The 15,008-nt window shown below is 45.8% G+C and overlaps 2 protein-coding genes across 2 annotated transcripts in view; one reads left to right on the top strand and one right to left on the bottom strand.

Annotated features, from left to right (window-relative positions):
- Positions 1 to 10,934, top strand: part of LOC119973296 (phosphatidylinositol 4-phosphate 3-kinase C2 domain-containing subunit gamma-like) — a 307,465-nt gene extending 296,531 nt beyond the window's left edge. Inside the window, 4 exon segments of the mRNA XM_038811105.1 lie at positions 804 to 879; positions 882 to 928; positions 7,312 to 7,496; positions 9,828 to 10,934. Of these exon segments, the coding sequence (XP_038667033.1) occupies positions 804 to 879; positions 882 to 928; positions 7,312 to 7,470 (282 nt within the window). The 3' untranslated portion in view covers positions 7,471 to 7,496; positions 9,828 to 10,934.
- A 3,039-nt stretch (positions 10,935 to 13,973) lies between these two features.
- Positions 13,974 to 15,008, bottom strand: part of LOC119973297 (1-phosphatidylinositol 4,5-bisphosphate phosphodiesterase zeta-1-like) — an 88,548-nt gene continuing 87,513 nt past the window's right edge. Inside the window, exon 13 of the mRNA XM_038811106.1 lies at positions 13,974 to 14,145. Coding sequence (XP_038667034.1) covers positions 14,063 to 14,145 — 83 coding nt within the window. The 3' untranslated portion in view covers positions 13,974 to 14,062. The remainder of the gene's footprint in view (positions 14,146 to 15,008) is intronic.

Below are 15,008 nucleotides of genomic sequence, written 5' to 3'. Positions count from 1 at the left end.
ATGTTGTGCCGAGCAAATGATCACCCTACTCAAACCCATGTATCCACCCTATACCCGTAACCCAACAACCCCCCTTAACCTTACTTTTTTTTTTAGGACACTACGGGCAATTTAGCATGGCCAATCCACCTAACCCGCACATCTTTGGACTGTGGGAGGAAACCGGAGCACCCGGAGGAAACCCACGCACATACGGGGAGGACGTGCAGACTCCTCACAGACAGTGACCCAGCCAGGAATCGAACCTGGGACCCTGGAGCTGTGAAGCATTTATGCTAACCACCATGCTACCGTGCTGCCCACTATCAGTCAGGGCTTGCAACGTAGCTCGCTTACGCTTGCCAAAAGCAACATGAATTCTTACGTAGAGTCTGTCCTCTTCAAGCAGAAAGAACATGTCCAGGCATTGCATTTTGTAAATTAAACAAAAGCATTGGGAACAATCGCTCCCTTGTGCATTTTCCACAGCAATGCCTCAACCTGACTGGCCAACCAATCAAGTGCAGTATGAATTGTTGCTTCCTTTGAAATTTGCTATTTTTGCAACTGTCATGATGAGTTCAAGGTGAAAAACTTCAACAGCATGTCTCTTTTTTCAGCCATACATTATATAATCTTTTTAATGCTACACATCAGGGATTGACCAATGCATTTTATGAATTAAAGTTTTGTGAGAACATTTTCCCAGAGTGTCATATGATGTAAATAAAATGTTATTGAGCATCCGTTAAGAGCTGATGAACCTTCTGGAATTGCAAAGAGTGGATGCTGGAAGACAGTGTATCATACTTTCTCTCTCCTAGTTTTTACCAGATGGTTCTGCACCAGATGCCTATGTTAAGATTTACCTCTTACCAGATGCGGAGCGAATGACCAAAAGGAAACAAAAGTGGTTCCAAAAAGCAGCAATCCAACATACAATGAGATTGTAAGTATCTAACACCCCACGGACAATTTGAGTTATTTGTTTAACTGCACCAGCTCGCTCCTTAATTTGGCACAAATCCCAAAAACACTCAGCTGAAGTGAATTCAAACTCTAATGCATGATAAACAGCAATGAAATTGGCCAAATGAGAGACTTAAATCATAGCTTCCCAATGATTGGCCAACAAAGTCCACATTGTATCTATCATACGATCAATTGGCTAATGTTCAATACCTCCCTGCTCAGCTGAGTTCTCACAAACTCTTGGAATGGTCTCTGTCCAGCTTCCAACCAGGCTCCCTCCTCCCTATTGAATGGAGCATGCGAGATGCTTGTGGTGCACGAAGCAGACTTCTTTACTGATTGCAAAGAGGTGCAAAGATCTTACCACACTTGCCCTGCCTTGGCACACATAACAAACATGACCAGTGAGATATATTCAGAGATTGGAAGGATAGGAATGGGCCACATTATCAGTTAAAGAAACCAAACACAGGCCAGAATTCACCAGCCATTGGGATTCTCTTTTCCCGCTGGTATACCCCGGACTTCCAGCGGTATGGGGAGGCTTCAATGGGAAGTCCCATTGACAAGTGGCAGGAGAAAGAATCCCGCCACCGGCAATTGGCACTCCACCGGGAAACATGCAGCTAGGGGACCAGAGAATCCTGCCCATCTGCATGTCCCTCTCGGTGCTCTTCAGTGCAGCACGGTAGCCTTGTGGATAGCACAATTGCTTCATAGCTCCAGTGTCCCAGGTTTTGATTCCAGCTTGGGTCACTGTCTGTGGTGGAGTCTGCACATCCTCCCCGTGTGCGCGTGGGTTTCCTCCGGGTGCTCCGGTTTCCTCCCACAGGTCCCAAAGATTGGCAGGTGTAGATGGATTGGCCATGATGAAATTGCCCTTAGTGTCCAAAATTGCCCTTAGTGTTGGGTGGGGTTACTGGGTTATGGGGATAAGGTGGAGGTGTTGATCTTGGGTAGGGTGCTCTTTCCAAGAGCCGGTGCAGACTCGTGGGCCGAATGCCTCCTTCTGCACTGCAAATTCTATGATATCTAAAAAGGAGGGTGGAAGTCACATGGGCCATGATGATAAGACAAATAATTCCAATCTATTCTCAATAGATCCAAGTCAGCTACAGTTTGGTCTTATCTCCTCTAAAGATGGTAATGGCTGTGCTTCACAAGCTGGTTCGCTTTGACTTTTCTAAGCAAGGCAGAAAATGCTAGAAATACTCAGCGGACCTGGCAGAATCTGATGGAGAGAGGAACAGCAGGCCCTAACTTTCATTCCAACTCTGGGTTCTGATGAAAAGTCATGGACAACAGTTCAGGATCTTCTCTCTCCACAGGTGCTGCCAGACCTGCTGAGTATTCCACCACTTTCTGTTTTTATTTCATGTTTTAGAATCTGCCATTTTTTGTCTTTGATTACTGCTGCTAGCACCATCACTGAATGTGGGTGGAAGTAGTACGTCTTCACCGTTTTGTTGTTTTGTCCTAAACAATATATCTCAAAAACTATTAATTGGATTGCAGTAAAATTTAGAGTACAGATGGGATACAACCCAAGGAAGAAATAATTCTTTTTTGGTGAAGATAGGGATTTGGGTTCAGATCCTGGAATTTTTTTTAATGTTCCGCTATCTTTGCGAGATAGGGCAAATTGGCTTTTTTTTAGCCATTTTATTCATAATGCTGTTGATTGATTTAGAGCAGGCTTTTCCAACCTTTATTGCGTGGAGAGCCATGTTTTAAAATTCTTCTCATTCAAGGAGCCGATGATTACATTTTGGAAAGATAGTTTGGCATAACATTAAAAATGAGTAATAAATACAGATTATAGTAGGATGAGAGTGTGAGGTTCTGGCTCATGCCAGACTCAGGGTGCTCACTCACTCACTCTCATCCACTGGGAGTGTGCATGATGGTGCATGTGGGTGGGTGAGAACCCTAACTCTGGGTGTGAGCCAGACTAATGGCCACAACCTGCCCCCCTCCCCCTGCTGCACACACTCCCCTCACACTCTCTTTCCCTTTCACCCTCACACTCTCCACTCTCTATTCTTTCATCCCCTCCTCACACTTTCACCCCGTTCACATTCTCTCATCGTCCATCACACTCTTTCACCCCTCACACTTTCATCCCTCATAATCTCTCACCCTTCACACTCCCTCTCCCTCGCATGCTGTCCCCCTCAAACTCTCCCTCCTCACACTCCCTCACACCCATCCCCATACTCTCTCCACACTCACTCACTCACCCCCTCCTCACATGCTCACGCCCCCTCATCCTCGCCCTCGCCATCACTCCCTCTTTCCCCTCACTCTCTCCCACCCCACAAACTCTCCTCCTCACTCCCTCCCCTCATTCTCATCCCTCACACTCTGTCACATCTCACTCTCTCCCCCTCACTCTCTCCCCTTCACACTTTCTCACCATCCCCGCACACTCTCCCTCCCCATCACTCTCTCTTTCCTCTCACACCCTCATCCCCAATCTTTCTCGCTCACATTCTCTTCCTCCCCACACTCTCAACATCCGTCACACACTTTTGCCTCACGTCCTCTACCTCTCATACTCTCTCCCTCCCCACACTTATGCCCCACCCCTCACACTCTCTCTCCTCTTACACTTCTTTTTCATCCCGTCTCTCTCCCCCTCACATTCTCCCTCCCCCTCAAACTCTTCCTCCTCTCACTCTCCCCCCACTACATTCTCTCTCCCATCCCCACACATAGTCTTTAGTCACTCACTTACTCAGACACAAATGGGCCCCACCTCCAGCCACCTTGTGCCCCATTTTGGCTCACTTGGGACCCACTCAACATCACTTGAGACCCACTCTGGCTGCCTCATGCCCTGCTTTACCCATCTGGGACCCGCCAGGATCTGGCTTCCACAGATTGCTCTCATCTTCAATCAGGATATAAATGACTCACGATTGGAGCAGCAGCTCCATGCAAAATCTTTCATTCAAACTTATTTCTTTGACAGGCAATTTGAAAACTGGCTCCAGGGAAAACAAAGGGGCTTTGCGGGCCGCATCTGGCCCATGGATCATCCATTAGAGAAGCCTGATTTAGAACCTTGTGGAATACCTCAGCTGCTGTGGTGAAATTTTTCACAGCAGCCAAATTATGAGCAGAGTTTTCAGAGCAGGTTGTTGGATGTGGCTTGGTATAAAACCTCCTCAATAAGATGGTGGTTCCTAATATTAATTTTATTTCAGCTTTGTGGTTATAGAGCATTAACCAAGCAGGGAAAAGCCTCAAGAGCTACATAATCGTAATAGCATAAGTGTGGCAGACATATACACTCTACTTAATGCCCTTGTTACTTGTTGCAGTTTGTAGAGCTGCCCTGGCTTTGCAGTTCCCCAATACCCTGGAAACCAGTGAAAATAGTGCAACATTGGTCACTCAAAATATTAGTTTACCGTAAGGTTAGTTGGCTAGCTGGTAACGCACATTGAGCAGGAATCTCCAATTGCCCCTGCGTGTTTCTCGGCCTCACGCAGTTCCCTGGCGACAGAATTTTAACATTTCGCCGATTGTCAACGGGGTTTCCCATTCGCCTCCGCAAAAACCACTGGTGGAGGTGCACTGCCGGTGCGAAAATCGAATCGCAATGACCGTAGAATGCCGGCAATGCTATTTTACGAGAGGGAACATTTGCCTAATATGACTGAAGACATGGTGACCTCTTACTGTTCAAATATGTATTGGGTCGACCGTTATCAAAAGCTTAAACAGTGGGGGAAATTTTCTTTCAGTTCTGTATTCCCAGTGATCAAGCGCTGCTGACAACAAGCTTGAAGCAGAGAATTACGCCATTGATGCTGTGTGTCTGTCTCTGTGCCATGCTGATATCGAGCCTGGCTTCTTTATTGGGAGCATGGGATTGTGGAATAACTCCAACTAGTTCAACAAGAACCAGATCAGGGCAAGGGCTCAATGGACAAATAAAAAGACTAACTGGAAAATGTTTAAATTATGAGGTTACCAGCTGGGTTAAAGTGCTTAGTGCAGACAGTGAGCCCATGTTAAAGTACAACCTTATGTCGAGTGAGGAGAGGCGGGAGAGTCAGCATGATGTCAGGAGTAGCTTAAAACAGTACTTAGTAAAAATAAATCTGCAGCCATCAATGTTTAGAAATTGATCATGATTTTGGACAGTTCCAAAATAGCAAATTTTAAATAAAAATGTTTTTTTTACACCACCATTTTGAAGCAGCTCATAAGACACCGATCATCGTTTAGTTTACTGCAAACTCCCTCATTACAAATTATATTAAGAAAATTTAAGATCCCACTTCTAGGCAGTTACTTTGCACACAACAATGAATCTCAAAGCCCTTGGAGTTCATTAGTAAATCATCAACAATTTGTATTTATATAGCATCTCCAATGTAATAAATGATCCCAAGATGTTTCTGTGCCATTTGGCCACAGTGTGACATTTGAAGATGGCCAAAAGATTTGTTAAAGATGTAAGTTTAGAGGGTTCTTTTAAGGAAGAATCTGAGGTGGGGATGGACACATCTAGGGAGGGGATTCCACAGCTTTGATCCAAGGCATCTAAGGCAGAGCCACACGAGGGTGCAGCGACTGTGTAAGAGACCAGAATTGGAGGACTATAGAGAGGGCCGTAAGATTGGAAGAGATTACAATGGAAGGGAGTGACAAGTCCCTAGGAGGTATTTGAGAACCAGAATGAGAATTGTAAACTGAAGGTGCTGTTTAACCTGGAACCACTATCGGCCAGCAAGCACAGTGAATGATGGGTGAACTGCCCCTGGTGCACGTTATGACACAGGCAGTAGAGCCTGGAGTCTGGAGGTAAGACAGGTATGGATGAGGGCTTCAGACGCAAAGGAGCTGAGGCAGGGTCTGCCAATAGCTCGAGGGAACTGTATCAGGAAATCAGATGCTTGATCCTGAATCGCCGCAATACTTCCAACTCAACTCATCACCTGGTGACCCCAGGTCCACACAAGCATGCAGATACCAACCCTGATCAATCAGAGGTCTAGTATTACAGGATCACAATTAAACTTAAACATCAAGATCAATTGAAGACTTGGTTGTATCAGGAAATGCCAGCTTGCTACAGCTGTTTCCAGCACTTAATTTTCAATTTACTGCACCTGGAGGAATCAATCTAACATCTGGTTATAATAAACTTAATAACCATGCATAAACTAGTCTGTGGAAATAGCATGCATTGTGTTGCAAACTGAGCACTCCAGTTTATTCGCTAAACTTCCCATATTTTATTTTAAGCGTCTGTAATCAAGCTGCAAATAGTCATTTAATTGTGATTTTGATCATCATTCTTGATGAATGTCTATTAAAAGTTGGAACCTTGGTTCAATATTTAACCACTTTAAAAGTAGTAGCAGTTCTTCTTAAAGGGAAGAAAATCACTTAATAATAATTGTTACATGATTATAACCCATCCAGCTGTATACAATTAGTTACAAAAATAGAGTTTTGATTATTATGTTCATTACTTTAACTCCTATCCCTTAGAGTATTCCCAGAACAAGGTCGCCATCCAGAAATAAAGGTTCTAAGCCCTCTATCCCAATCCTGAGAGACATGGAGAGACTTGTTCAAAGTTGAGAGTCATTCTCAGAACTGGGACAAAAGCTATAGCTTGAGTATATATATGCAGTCTGCTGGGAGATGAGCTCCCCCAGTCTTCTGGACAAAGACAAGGCCTTTGTTTATTCCGTCCTTGTGGCTACACGACTGAGACAGGGAATCTTGCTCTGTACTGAGTACGACCAACAACCATTTGGACATGCTACTGTTCCATGCTGACTCTGCAAAGCAGAGGTTCTTCCTGTTTTGAAACCACCCTCTAGTTCTCTTGGCCTAGCCCAGTAATTTGGCCACTGAAATCTAATTTTAAAAGTCTCATGATTGTATAATAGGGAAACTCAGGTTACCATAGAAGCAGGAAAAATTGATCACTTGCACATTTTAACATTGAGCAATGGAGTGAAATGGGTGATACTCAATTCGCTGCCCACAAACATTGCGTTTAATTTCCTTTTTCAGTGAAGTCAATGGAGGAGACTGGGCCGGGAGTTTACCAGGCAACGTGCCTAATGTCTGGTCAATTAAATATTGCCCACTTTGCACTGTCGTTGAAATGACTTCATGCACAGGGACCGTACTCAATTAGAAAATGCTCATTCTTTAAAATAATGTAACCATGATGACTTGCATTTATATAGCACCTGTACTTTAGGGAATCATCCCAAGGAACTTCGCAAAAGTGTAATTGGACAATGTTTAAAACAGAAGCCAAAGAATCTACAATATTGTAAGATTATGACGTTGGACTATAATTTCACATTTTAATGTTTGCAGCTGGAATACATTGGGATATCGAGCAGTGGTCTGTCAAACCATGTCATCCAGCTGAGTGTGTGGTGCAAGCAGATACTCCTGGGAGCAGTAAACATTCCTCTGAGAACTGTAAAGCTGGATGAGGAGAAATGGTACAGATTGGGAAATTCCATAGTCTGACCAGATATAGACTGGAATTGAGTAAGGCAAGCTCTTATCATTCAATTACTGAACCTCTTGTACTAAAAGCCTGAGAACGTCATTCTTCACATCCATTATCTTGTAGCCCTTTGGCATTTTCTGAAGGGTATTTTCCTTTCTGTTAGACACCACTTGAGACCTTTTCTAGATTGTTTAAGGGTGTAAAAAGTATCATAGAATCACTACAGTGCAGAAGGAGACCATTCAGTCCATCGGGTCTGCACCAACCCTCCGAAGGAGCACTCCACGTGGCCGACCACCACCTAACCTTTTGGACACTAACGGGTAATTTAACATGGCCAATCCACCTAGCCTGTACATTTTTGGACTGTGGGAGGAAACCAGAGCACCCGAAGGAAACCCACGCGGACACGGGGAGAATGTGCAAACTCCACACAGACAGTCACCCAAGGCCGGAATTGAACCCGGAATTGGCACTGTGAGGCAGCAGTGCTAACCACTATGCCACCATTGGGTTTTCCCTTGTGGTTATTTTGCATGAAGATGAATATTAAGTCCCTCTTCATTTGTTATTCAAATAAAATGCTGTTAATACTAAAACATATCCTGATTTCACCTTGGCACTGACAAGAGACAAAGAACCCACAAGCTGTCTCTTTATACAAACCACTGAAAGCATTAAAATTTAAAATACAAGAGTGAAATGACTGAAACTGCTCAGTTGAAATCTAGATAATAACATGTAGGTGAGTTCTTGGAACCCATCTGTAATTACTGCAGTGAACTGGGTACTGTTGCTTTAAATTATTTACAGGGAGATATCATTTTGACTTAGTGTGATAGTGTAAAATGGGTGACAGTGAGGCACAGCTCGTTTTACACCTCTCTTGATTTTCCAATCTCTTCCAATTTTTATTTCCACTTCAGTTTAATGCCAACAACCAGCAGAGACGCCAATTCACTCTTGTCCATTTTACATTGCCACACAAGGTCAAAACTATTTCTAGGCGGCACGGTGGTACAGTAGGTAGTACTGCTGCCTCACAGAGCCAGGGACCCTGGTTCAATTCTAACCTTGGGTGACTGTGTGGACTTTGTATATTCTCCCCATGTCTGCGTGGGCTTCCTTCGGATGCTCTGGTTTCCTCCCACAGATGTGCAGCTTATGGGGATAGAGTGGGGGAGGGGGCCTAGGTAGAGTGCTATTTCAGAGGGTCGGTGCAGACACGATGGGCCGAATGGCCTCCTCCTGCATTGTAGGGACTCTGTGGTTATATGATTAAGTAGAAGGGTTGACTCTAAATTTTACATGAAATGGTGGATTTTGATTTCAAGGTTCTGAGTGGAATCTTCCCGTCTTTGAAAATATTCTTCTATCGGGAACAAATACTGGTCACGCCCCAAATGGTTTGAGAGTCATCCCGCCTGCCACCCCACACCCCCCACCACCGCTCACACCACTCCTGCATGATATGCAGGGCCACTCAGAGGGCCTGCAGCTTTGGCATACCAGCAGCCCCGCAGGGAGAGCTGGCCACTGCTCAGGCAGCAAGGAGAGCAGGAGGGCGCCTCAAAATGCAGTGTCAACATCAAAAGTCATGATGCCTATGATGGAACCATCAATTCACTAGACACGTGCTTTAAGATATGAACAGTGGTTTTAATCTACTTACAACAAAGCCAGCCTATTCCGCGTTGAACTCTCGATGGACTGAACGACTGGCTCTGAGCATTGGTATTTATATAGCAGTCCAGGGGGAGGAGTCGTGGGCGGAGCCAAGGGTGGAGCCCTATACAAACTCCTAAGCATTCCCTGCGCTACTCCCCCTAGTGGTCAGGCAACGCAACTGCGCTTACAAATGCATGGTCTCATGTATATACAATACAGTGTGAATTACGGAGTTACATTCACCACAGCCTAGTCCATTAGAATTTTTGGAGGAGCAAAGAAACCCCTCCAGAGGAAGTTTGGCCAGTGAGAGCAGTCTTTCCTGCCCGTGACACTGCCATTGGAGCGTGAAGCCTTGGGCTGCTGGGAGGCCACTTACGTGAGCTGTCACTCGCAGCATTATTGTAGGAGGTCACTCTGTCACTCGGAAGGTCTTGCCAGAATCCTCCCCATTCCCTCAATAGGCTCTTTATGAGTAATTACTGTCTATCCATTGTTCACTGGCCCAATGCCCTAATCTGCATTTTTGTCTCACATTTCCGCCATCAAACCCACTTCTGAGATACCAGGAATAATGTGTCCTCTACCGCCACCATTTCAAATCTGGATCAATGAGATTGTTAACTAATGGATGATGTTTTTTTTAACTAGCACCTGTAAATGATAAACAGAAACTGTGAGATATGTATTTTCTTGTTGTTCTCAGATGATGGTGTGAGCTGCTGTGCCTTCTCTCCAGTCCCACTCATCATCCAAGATGAGGCGTCAAGTGTGTGCAAGAAGAGAGAGTCTTCGGACATATAGAAAGAAAGATTTGCATACAGATCATGCCTTTCATGACTCAGGATGGCCTAACGTGTTTTACAGCCAATGAAGTCCTTTCGGAACACATTGTTTTGATGGAGGAAGGAAACTGGGCAGCCAATGTGACCTGATCGTACCTGATTCATGACTTGCGAAGATGCCAAACTGCTTTGTTGCCAAAGAGCCCTCTGGTTACTTTGCTCCATCATCCTGTTTAATCCACCTCCGTGAGAATGAGGCAGAGTGCCAAGTGGGAAGGTGGGAGGGGTTATGGAATTGGAGCCATAAAACTACTGGGAGGTGCACATTGACACGTCACACTGCCAGACAATGAGGCTGTGGGTGGACGGGAAAACTGCAGGCTGCATCTCAAGATTCTCTCAGATTTGGGAAAGAAGCTGCATCTTAGGCAGACCCCCATGACATCTTATCTTATAAATAAAATCCGATAGCTTCACATAAAATACAGCAAGTAGGCTTTATATTTTACAATGGTCAGAGAAAGCTGAATGGGTATTTGTTCCCAATGTCAATCAAGTTAACATGCAGAGCCACGGAATGTGCAATTCCTTCCCTTGCTGTTGAACATCCTAAAGGAGTAAGAAATTTGTCTCTTAATTTTGCCATCATTCCACTTCAAAACTGTGTTGAAAAGTGCTGCCATATGCTTTAATTTGCAAAGAGTTTCTCACATCGGATCAGTTTCCAAACAGCAGCATTTTCATGGTGCTTTTTATTTGATCAAATCAGTCTTATTATTTTTTTAAGAGTTTTTATTATATTTACACTTAGCCTCTTATTTTTTTGTTTCACTTATTCTTTTTTCGGTGAAGCCTAATCTCTGCCTTAAATCTAAACCTCTCGTTCTTATCTCAGTCAGACAACTAGTCAGAATTCAGTTCCGCTCTGACTTTATAAAATCCAGTTCTGCCTCAACATTTTAATAATAATAATCTTTATCAGTGACACAAGTAGCCTTACATTAACACTGCAATGAGGTTACTGTGAAAATCCCCTCGTTGCCACATTCCAGCGCCTGTTCTGATACACAGAGGGCGCGATTCTCCAAAATGGAGAAAAACAGCCGACGCCGGAGTGAAACCCGAAGTGTTTCACTCCGACGTCGGAGGCCGCTCCTCGCCCTCTATTCTCCGCCACCCCGGGGGGCCAGGAGCGGCGGCGTGTGAATCCTGAGAGCCCGGCCTTGATGCTTGCGTCAAAGCGGCGCGCCGGGAATGAAGCGGCCGGCGGCACCGAAGTGACATCAGCCGCGCATGCATAAGTTTGCCGGCACCAACCCGCGCATGCGAGATTGCCGTCTTCCCCTCCGCTGCCCCGCAAGACAGACAACTTACGGAGCGGCGGAGGGAAAAGAGTGCGTCGTTTACAGATGCCGGCGTGACGATCGGTGGGCACCGATCGCGGGCCAGACATCTGATAAGCACGCCCGTGGTGCTCGATCCTTCTTGCCCCCCACGGGCCCCACACTTACCGGTCGCGCGATGTTCACGGGGTGCGGGGGGTGCCAGGGTGGCGTTGCATGATTCGCCCGGCCCTCCCACGATCCTCCCACCCGGCGTCAGGAGCGGAGATTCGCGCCCAGAGGGAGAATTCAGAATGTCCAATTCACCTAACAGCACATCTTTCAGGACTTGTTGGAGGAAACCGGAGCATCCGGAGGAAACCCACACAGACACGGGGAGAATGAGCAAACTCCGCATAGACAGTGACCCAAGCTGGGAATTGAACCTGGGACCCTGGCGCCTTGAAGCAATAGTGCTAACCACTGTGCTACCGTGCCACTCCAGCCAGTTCTGCATCTTATGGCCCATTCCCACAGTGCAAGTTGATATTTTTCTGAACTCATTTTTAAAGTGACGGGCTGAGTTTTCCCTGGGCTCTGGAGGTGGCCTTTCTAGATGGCGCTATGAGGAAATTGGGAATGCAGGGAGGTTCCCTGACATATTTCGACCTCCAAGCGCTTTTCCTGCAGGCGAACCAGCAGGTTTGACAGCAACCCACCTGGCAGCAGCAAGATACAATTAAGGAGGGTAAATGAGCCATTTCAATGCAGTTTTCCAGACCGCAAAAGATTTTCCTGAGGTGAACTGGCCCTCCGCTGTGGATCAGGGGCCACTTCGCGGTGGGGGTCCCGAGCGGCAACCTGAGTGTTTTCATTTATTTCACAAAATGGGTCTGTCTGCAGGCAGCTATGCATGCAAGGCCCTTGCAGCCACTTCATGGAGACTGAGGTCTCCTCTAATCCTTGCCCCGCTGCTGCAATGGCAGCTGCTTCCCTCCTGCTGAAGGTGCCGTGCCCTCCATCATGCAGCTGCCAGTCCTGCCCAATGGCCTGGCGTCACGCACTGTGAGGATGGATGGCAGCCTCATGGGCTATGCTGATGGCACCTTCTGAAGATGGAACCCAGTTACCCTCCATAATTAGATGAGGTTCTGGCTTCCTGCTGGTTTCCAACCCAGAATTCACCTTGATGTTTGCAACCCATCTGGTATATTCCAAGTCACTGAGTGTCTTTAAGACAGAGATAGATGGGTTATTGACTAATAAGGGGATTGGGTCATGGGGAGAAGGCAGGAGAATGGGAATGAGAAAAATATCAGCCATGATTGAATGGCGGAGCAGACTCAATGGGCCGAGTGGCCTAATTCTGCTCCTATGTCTCATGGTCTTATTCAAGCCCAATGAATTTGCTTTGCAAGGGGCTGCTGACAGCTGGAAGAATGTTCTCAGTTAAAATATATATCTTACAAGTCTCCTCGGTTTAATTTGAAGCGTTCCAGTGTGACTGCAATACTAAAGTCGCCATAGTCCCAGATGACCATAGATAGGCTGCTTTCCCCTGGGAGACAGAGAACTGACTGGGGGTGATTTAACCCCAGAGTCACCACACCTCAGGCGAGGGGCAAAGTTGAGAAGGCGGGCCCTTCATGGATAACCTCAGCCAGCACAAGGAATTGACTCCGTGCTGTCGGCCTCGCTCTGTGTCACGAACCAGCTGTCCAGCCAACTGAGCTAAATCAGCTCCCATATGACAGTACCAGACAGTGAGACAGTATGTTTCAGAAAGTGAGAATAGGTGTGGCTGTCATGGGAGCTTCTCCATGATAATAATATGATAGTTCAAAAGACAGTTTATTATTAAACACAAGACATCTCTCTGTGCAATGATACACGCGGCTATGTATTAAACTACACCTATCAACTAAGGTGACCTTTCCTTAACTTCTGGATGACCAGCTCTGTGCGGGTAGATAAGGCCTTTACCTGAGTCCCCACGTGTGTCAGCTGGAAATCATCAGGTTTGTCTCGGCTGTGGCTCGTCTCTCTCAGGTAGCGATCGCGGCCTTGAACTTGGCTGGTCGTTATGCTGCAGTTGGTGTGGGCACAGGCCGATCCCAAAAGAGACCGATCCCTAGTGCGCAGGGCTTTTTATCCTTCTTCTCTTTTGCGTCCTTTTGGGCGGGGTTAACCCAGGGTCCAATGGATCGATAGAGTCTCAATCACTCGTAACAGCCCGTAACAGCCTCCCTGAACAGGCACCGGAATGTGGCGACTAGGGGCTTTTCACAGTAACTTCATTTGAAGCCTACTCATGACAATAAGCGATTTTCATTTCATTTCATTTCATTTTCACTCTGATCGATACCGGCCAATTAGGGGTGGGTACCTTGATGGCTGGGTGGGTCCTAGTCGTTATGGTTACAAGTGTGTATGTCTTTCCAAATACGGGGGAGTGGTGCTGGGGAGTCTGCTACTGTTGCTATTCCTTGATTTGAGTCTATTGTCCTGGGGAAATCGGTGATTGACCTTTAACAGGTGCTGGTTTCAGTTCGGTCTGGTTTTTCCTTTGCACAATACACAGGGGCTGTGCACTGCCTGTGTCCTGGCTTGACCACAATTCCCATTACCCTTTGCAGGCGGCCATTTTAGATGGCCACCAATGTAAAAATAGTGCCTATCATTTTTAACCACACTAACACTAACTTAATTTGAACTGAGAGTCACAAAATAAACCACAAAAGACAATTTTGGGGCTGTGAACTGTATTTTGATATAATATGTAAAAGTGGTACGCATAGATCAGAAACTAGGAGCTTCCATATGATGACAGGCTTCTAAGCATACCAAACATACACAAACAGCGTCGTTGGAGAAAGACTTGAACCATTGGAGCTTAATAGCGGAACAACACGATAACCTGCGAAAGAAACATTGACCAATGGTTAGCATGTGGTTTAGTAATCTTTATAACGAACAAAAACACATGCCTTACATAAATTGAAACACTGTCAAAATATACATTTTGGACTTGGCTCCATTTGTGAATCCTTGCCTACTGCAATTGGAACTGTGACTATTCAGGGGTATTGGTAAATGGAAGGGAAGTTCTGCTCAGAAGAGAAAGACGGGAAAATCACAGGACAAGTTCCAAACCACACCTACGAAACAGCAGGCAGTAAAAGGCCAACTGAACCTTCAGAGCCTGCCCCACAGCTCAGGGCAGCTGCAGCGTTATGACCCAGGCATTCCTTGGACACCCCAAGTAGCAGAGTAGTACCATGGGAGAGGCAAAAAGGACTTTCACCTGCCCTCTTTGCTCACCCTTTTAGTGGCCATCTCGAGAGAAGAGTTAGTGGAAGCTTCGAGGCCATTTGCTCTTCTCCCTTTACTCTCAAAGATGTTAAGAATGAAAAAAAAAATGGAAGCATAATGCACTACATTCTGTGCACCTACAGGGGAAAGAAGTGATGGTGGGGAGGAGGTTGGGGTGTGGTATTGGGGATGGCACTAGGCTGTGTTTGCAACAATCGTATGCACAAGAACCAGATTAGCATTTTGCAGCATGAACTAGATTTTATTTTTAAGAAAATATTTTATTGAAGCATTTGTAATTTTCAGTTTAACAAATTTAACAAATTAACATTCTAAACAACCTAGCGGCCCAACACACACAACCACATCACAATAACATACCCATAGCATAACGTTCCCGCCCTATCCTAACTACCCGTGTGGTGATATGCATCACTGTAAATACACAAGGGGTTAATGTAAATACAC

The sequence above is a fragment of the Scyliorhinus canicula genome, chromosome 11 (assembly GCF_902713615.1).
Source record: "Scyliorhinus canicula chromosome 11, sScyCan1.1, whole genome shotgun sequence".
Taxonomy (NCBI): domain Eukaryota; kingdom Metazoa; phylum Chordata; class Chondrichthyes; order Carcharhiniformes; family Scyliorhinidae; genus Scyliorhinus; species Scyliorhinus canicula.
The sequence above is the reverse complement of the archived record's forward strand: the minus strand, read 5'-3'. Positions and strand labels throughout refer to the sequence as shown.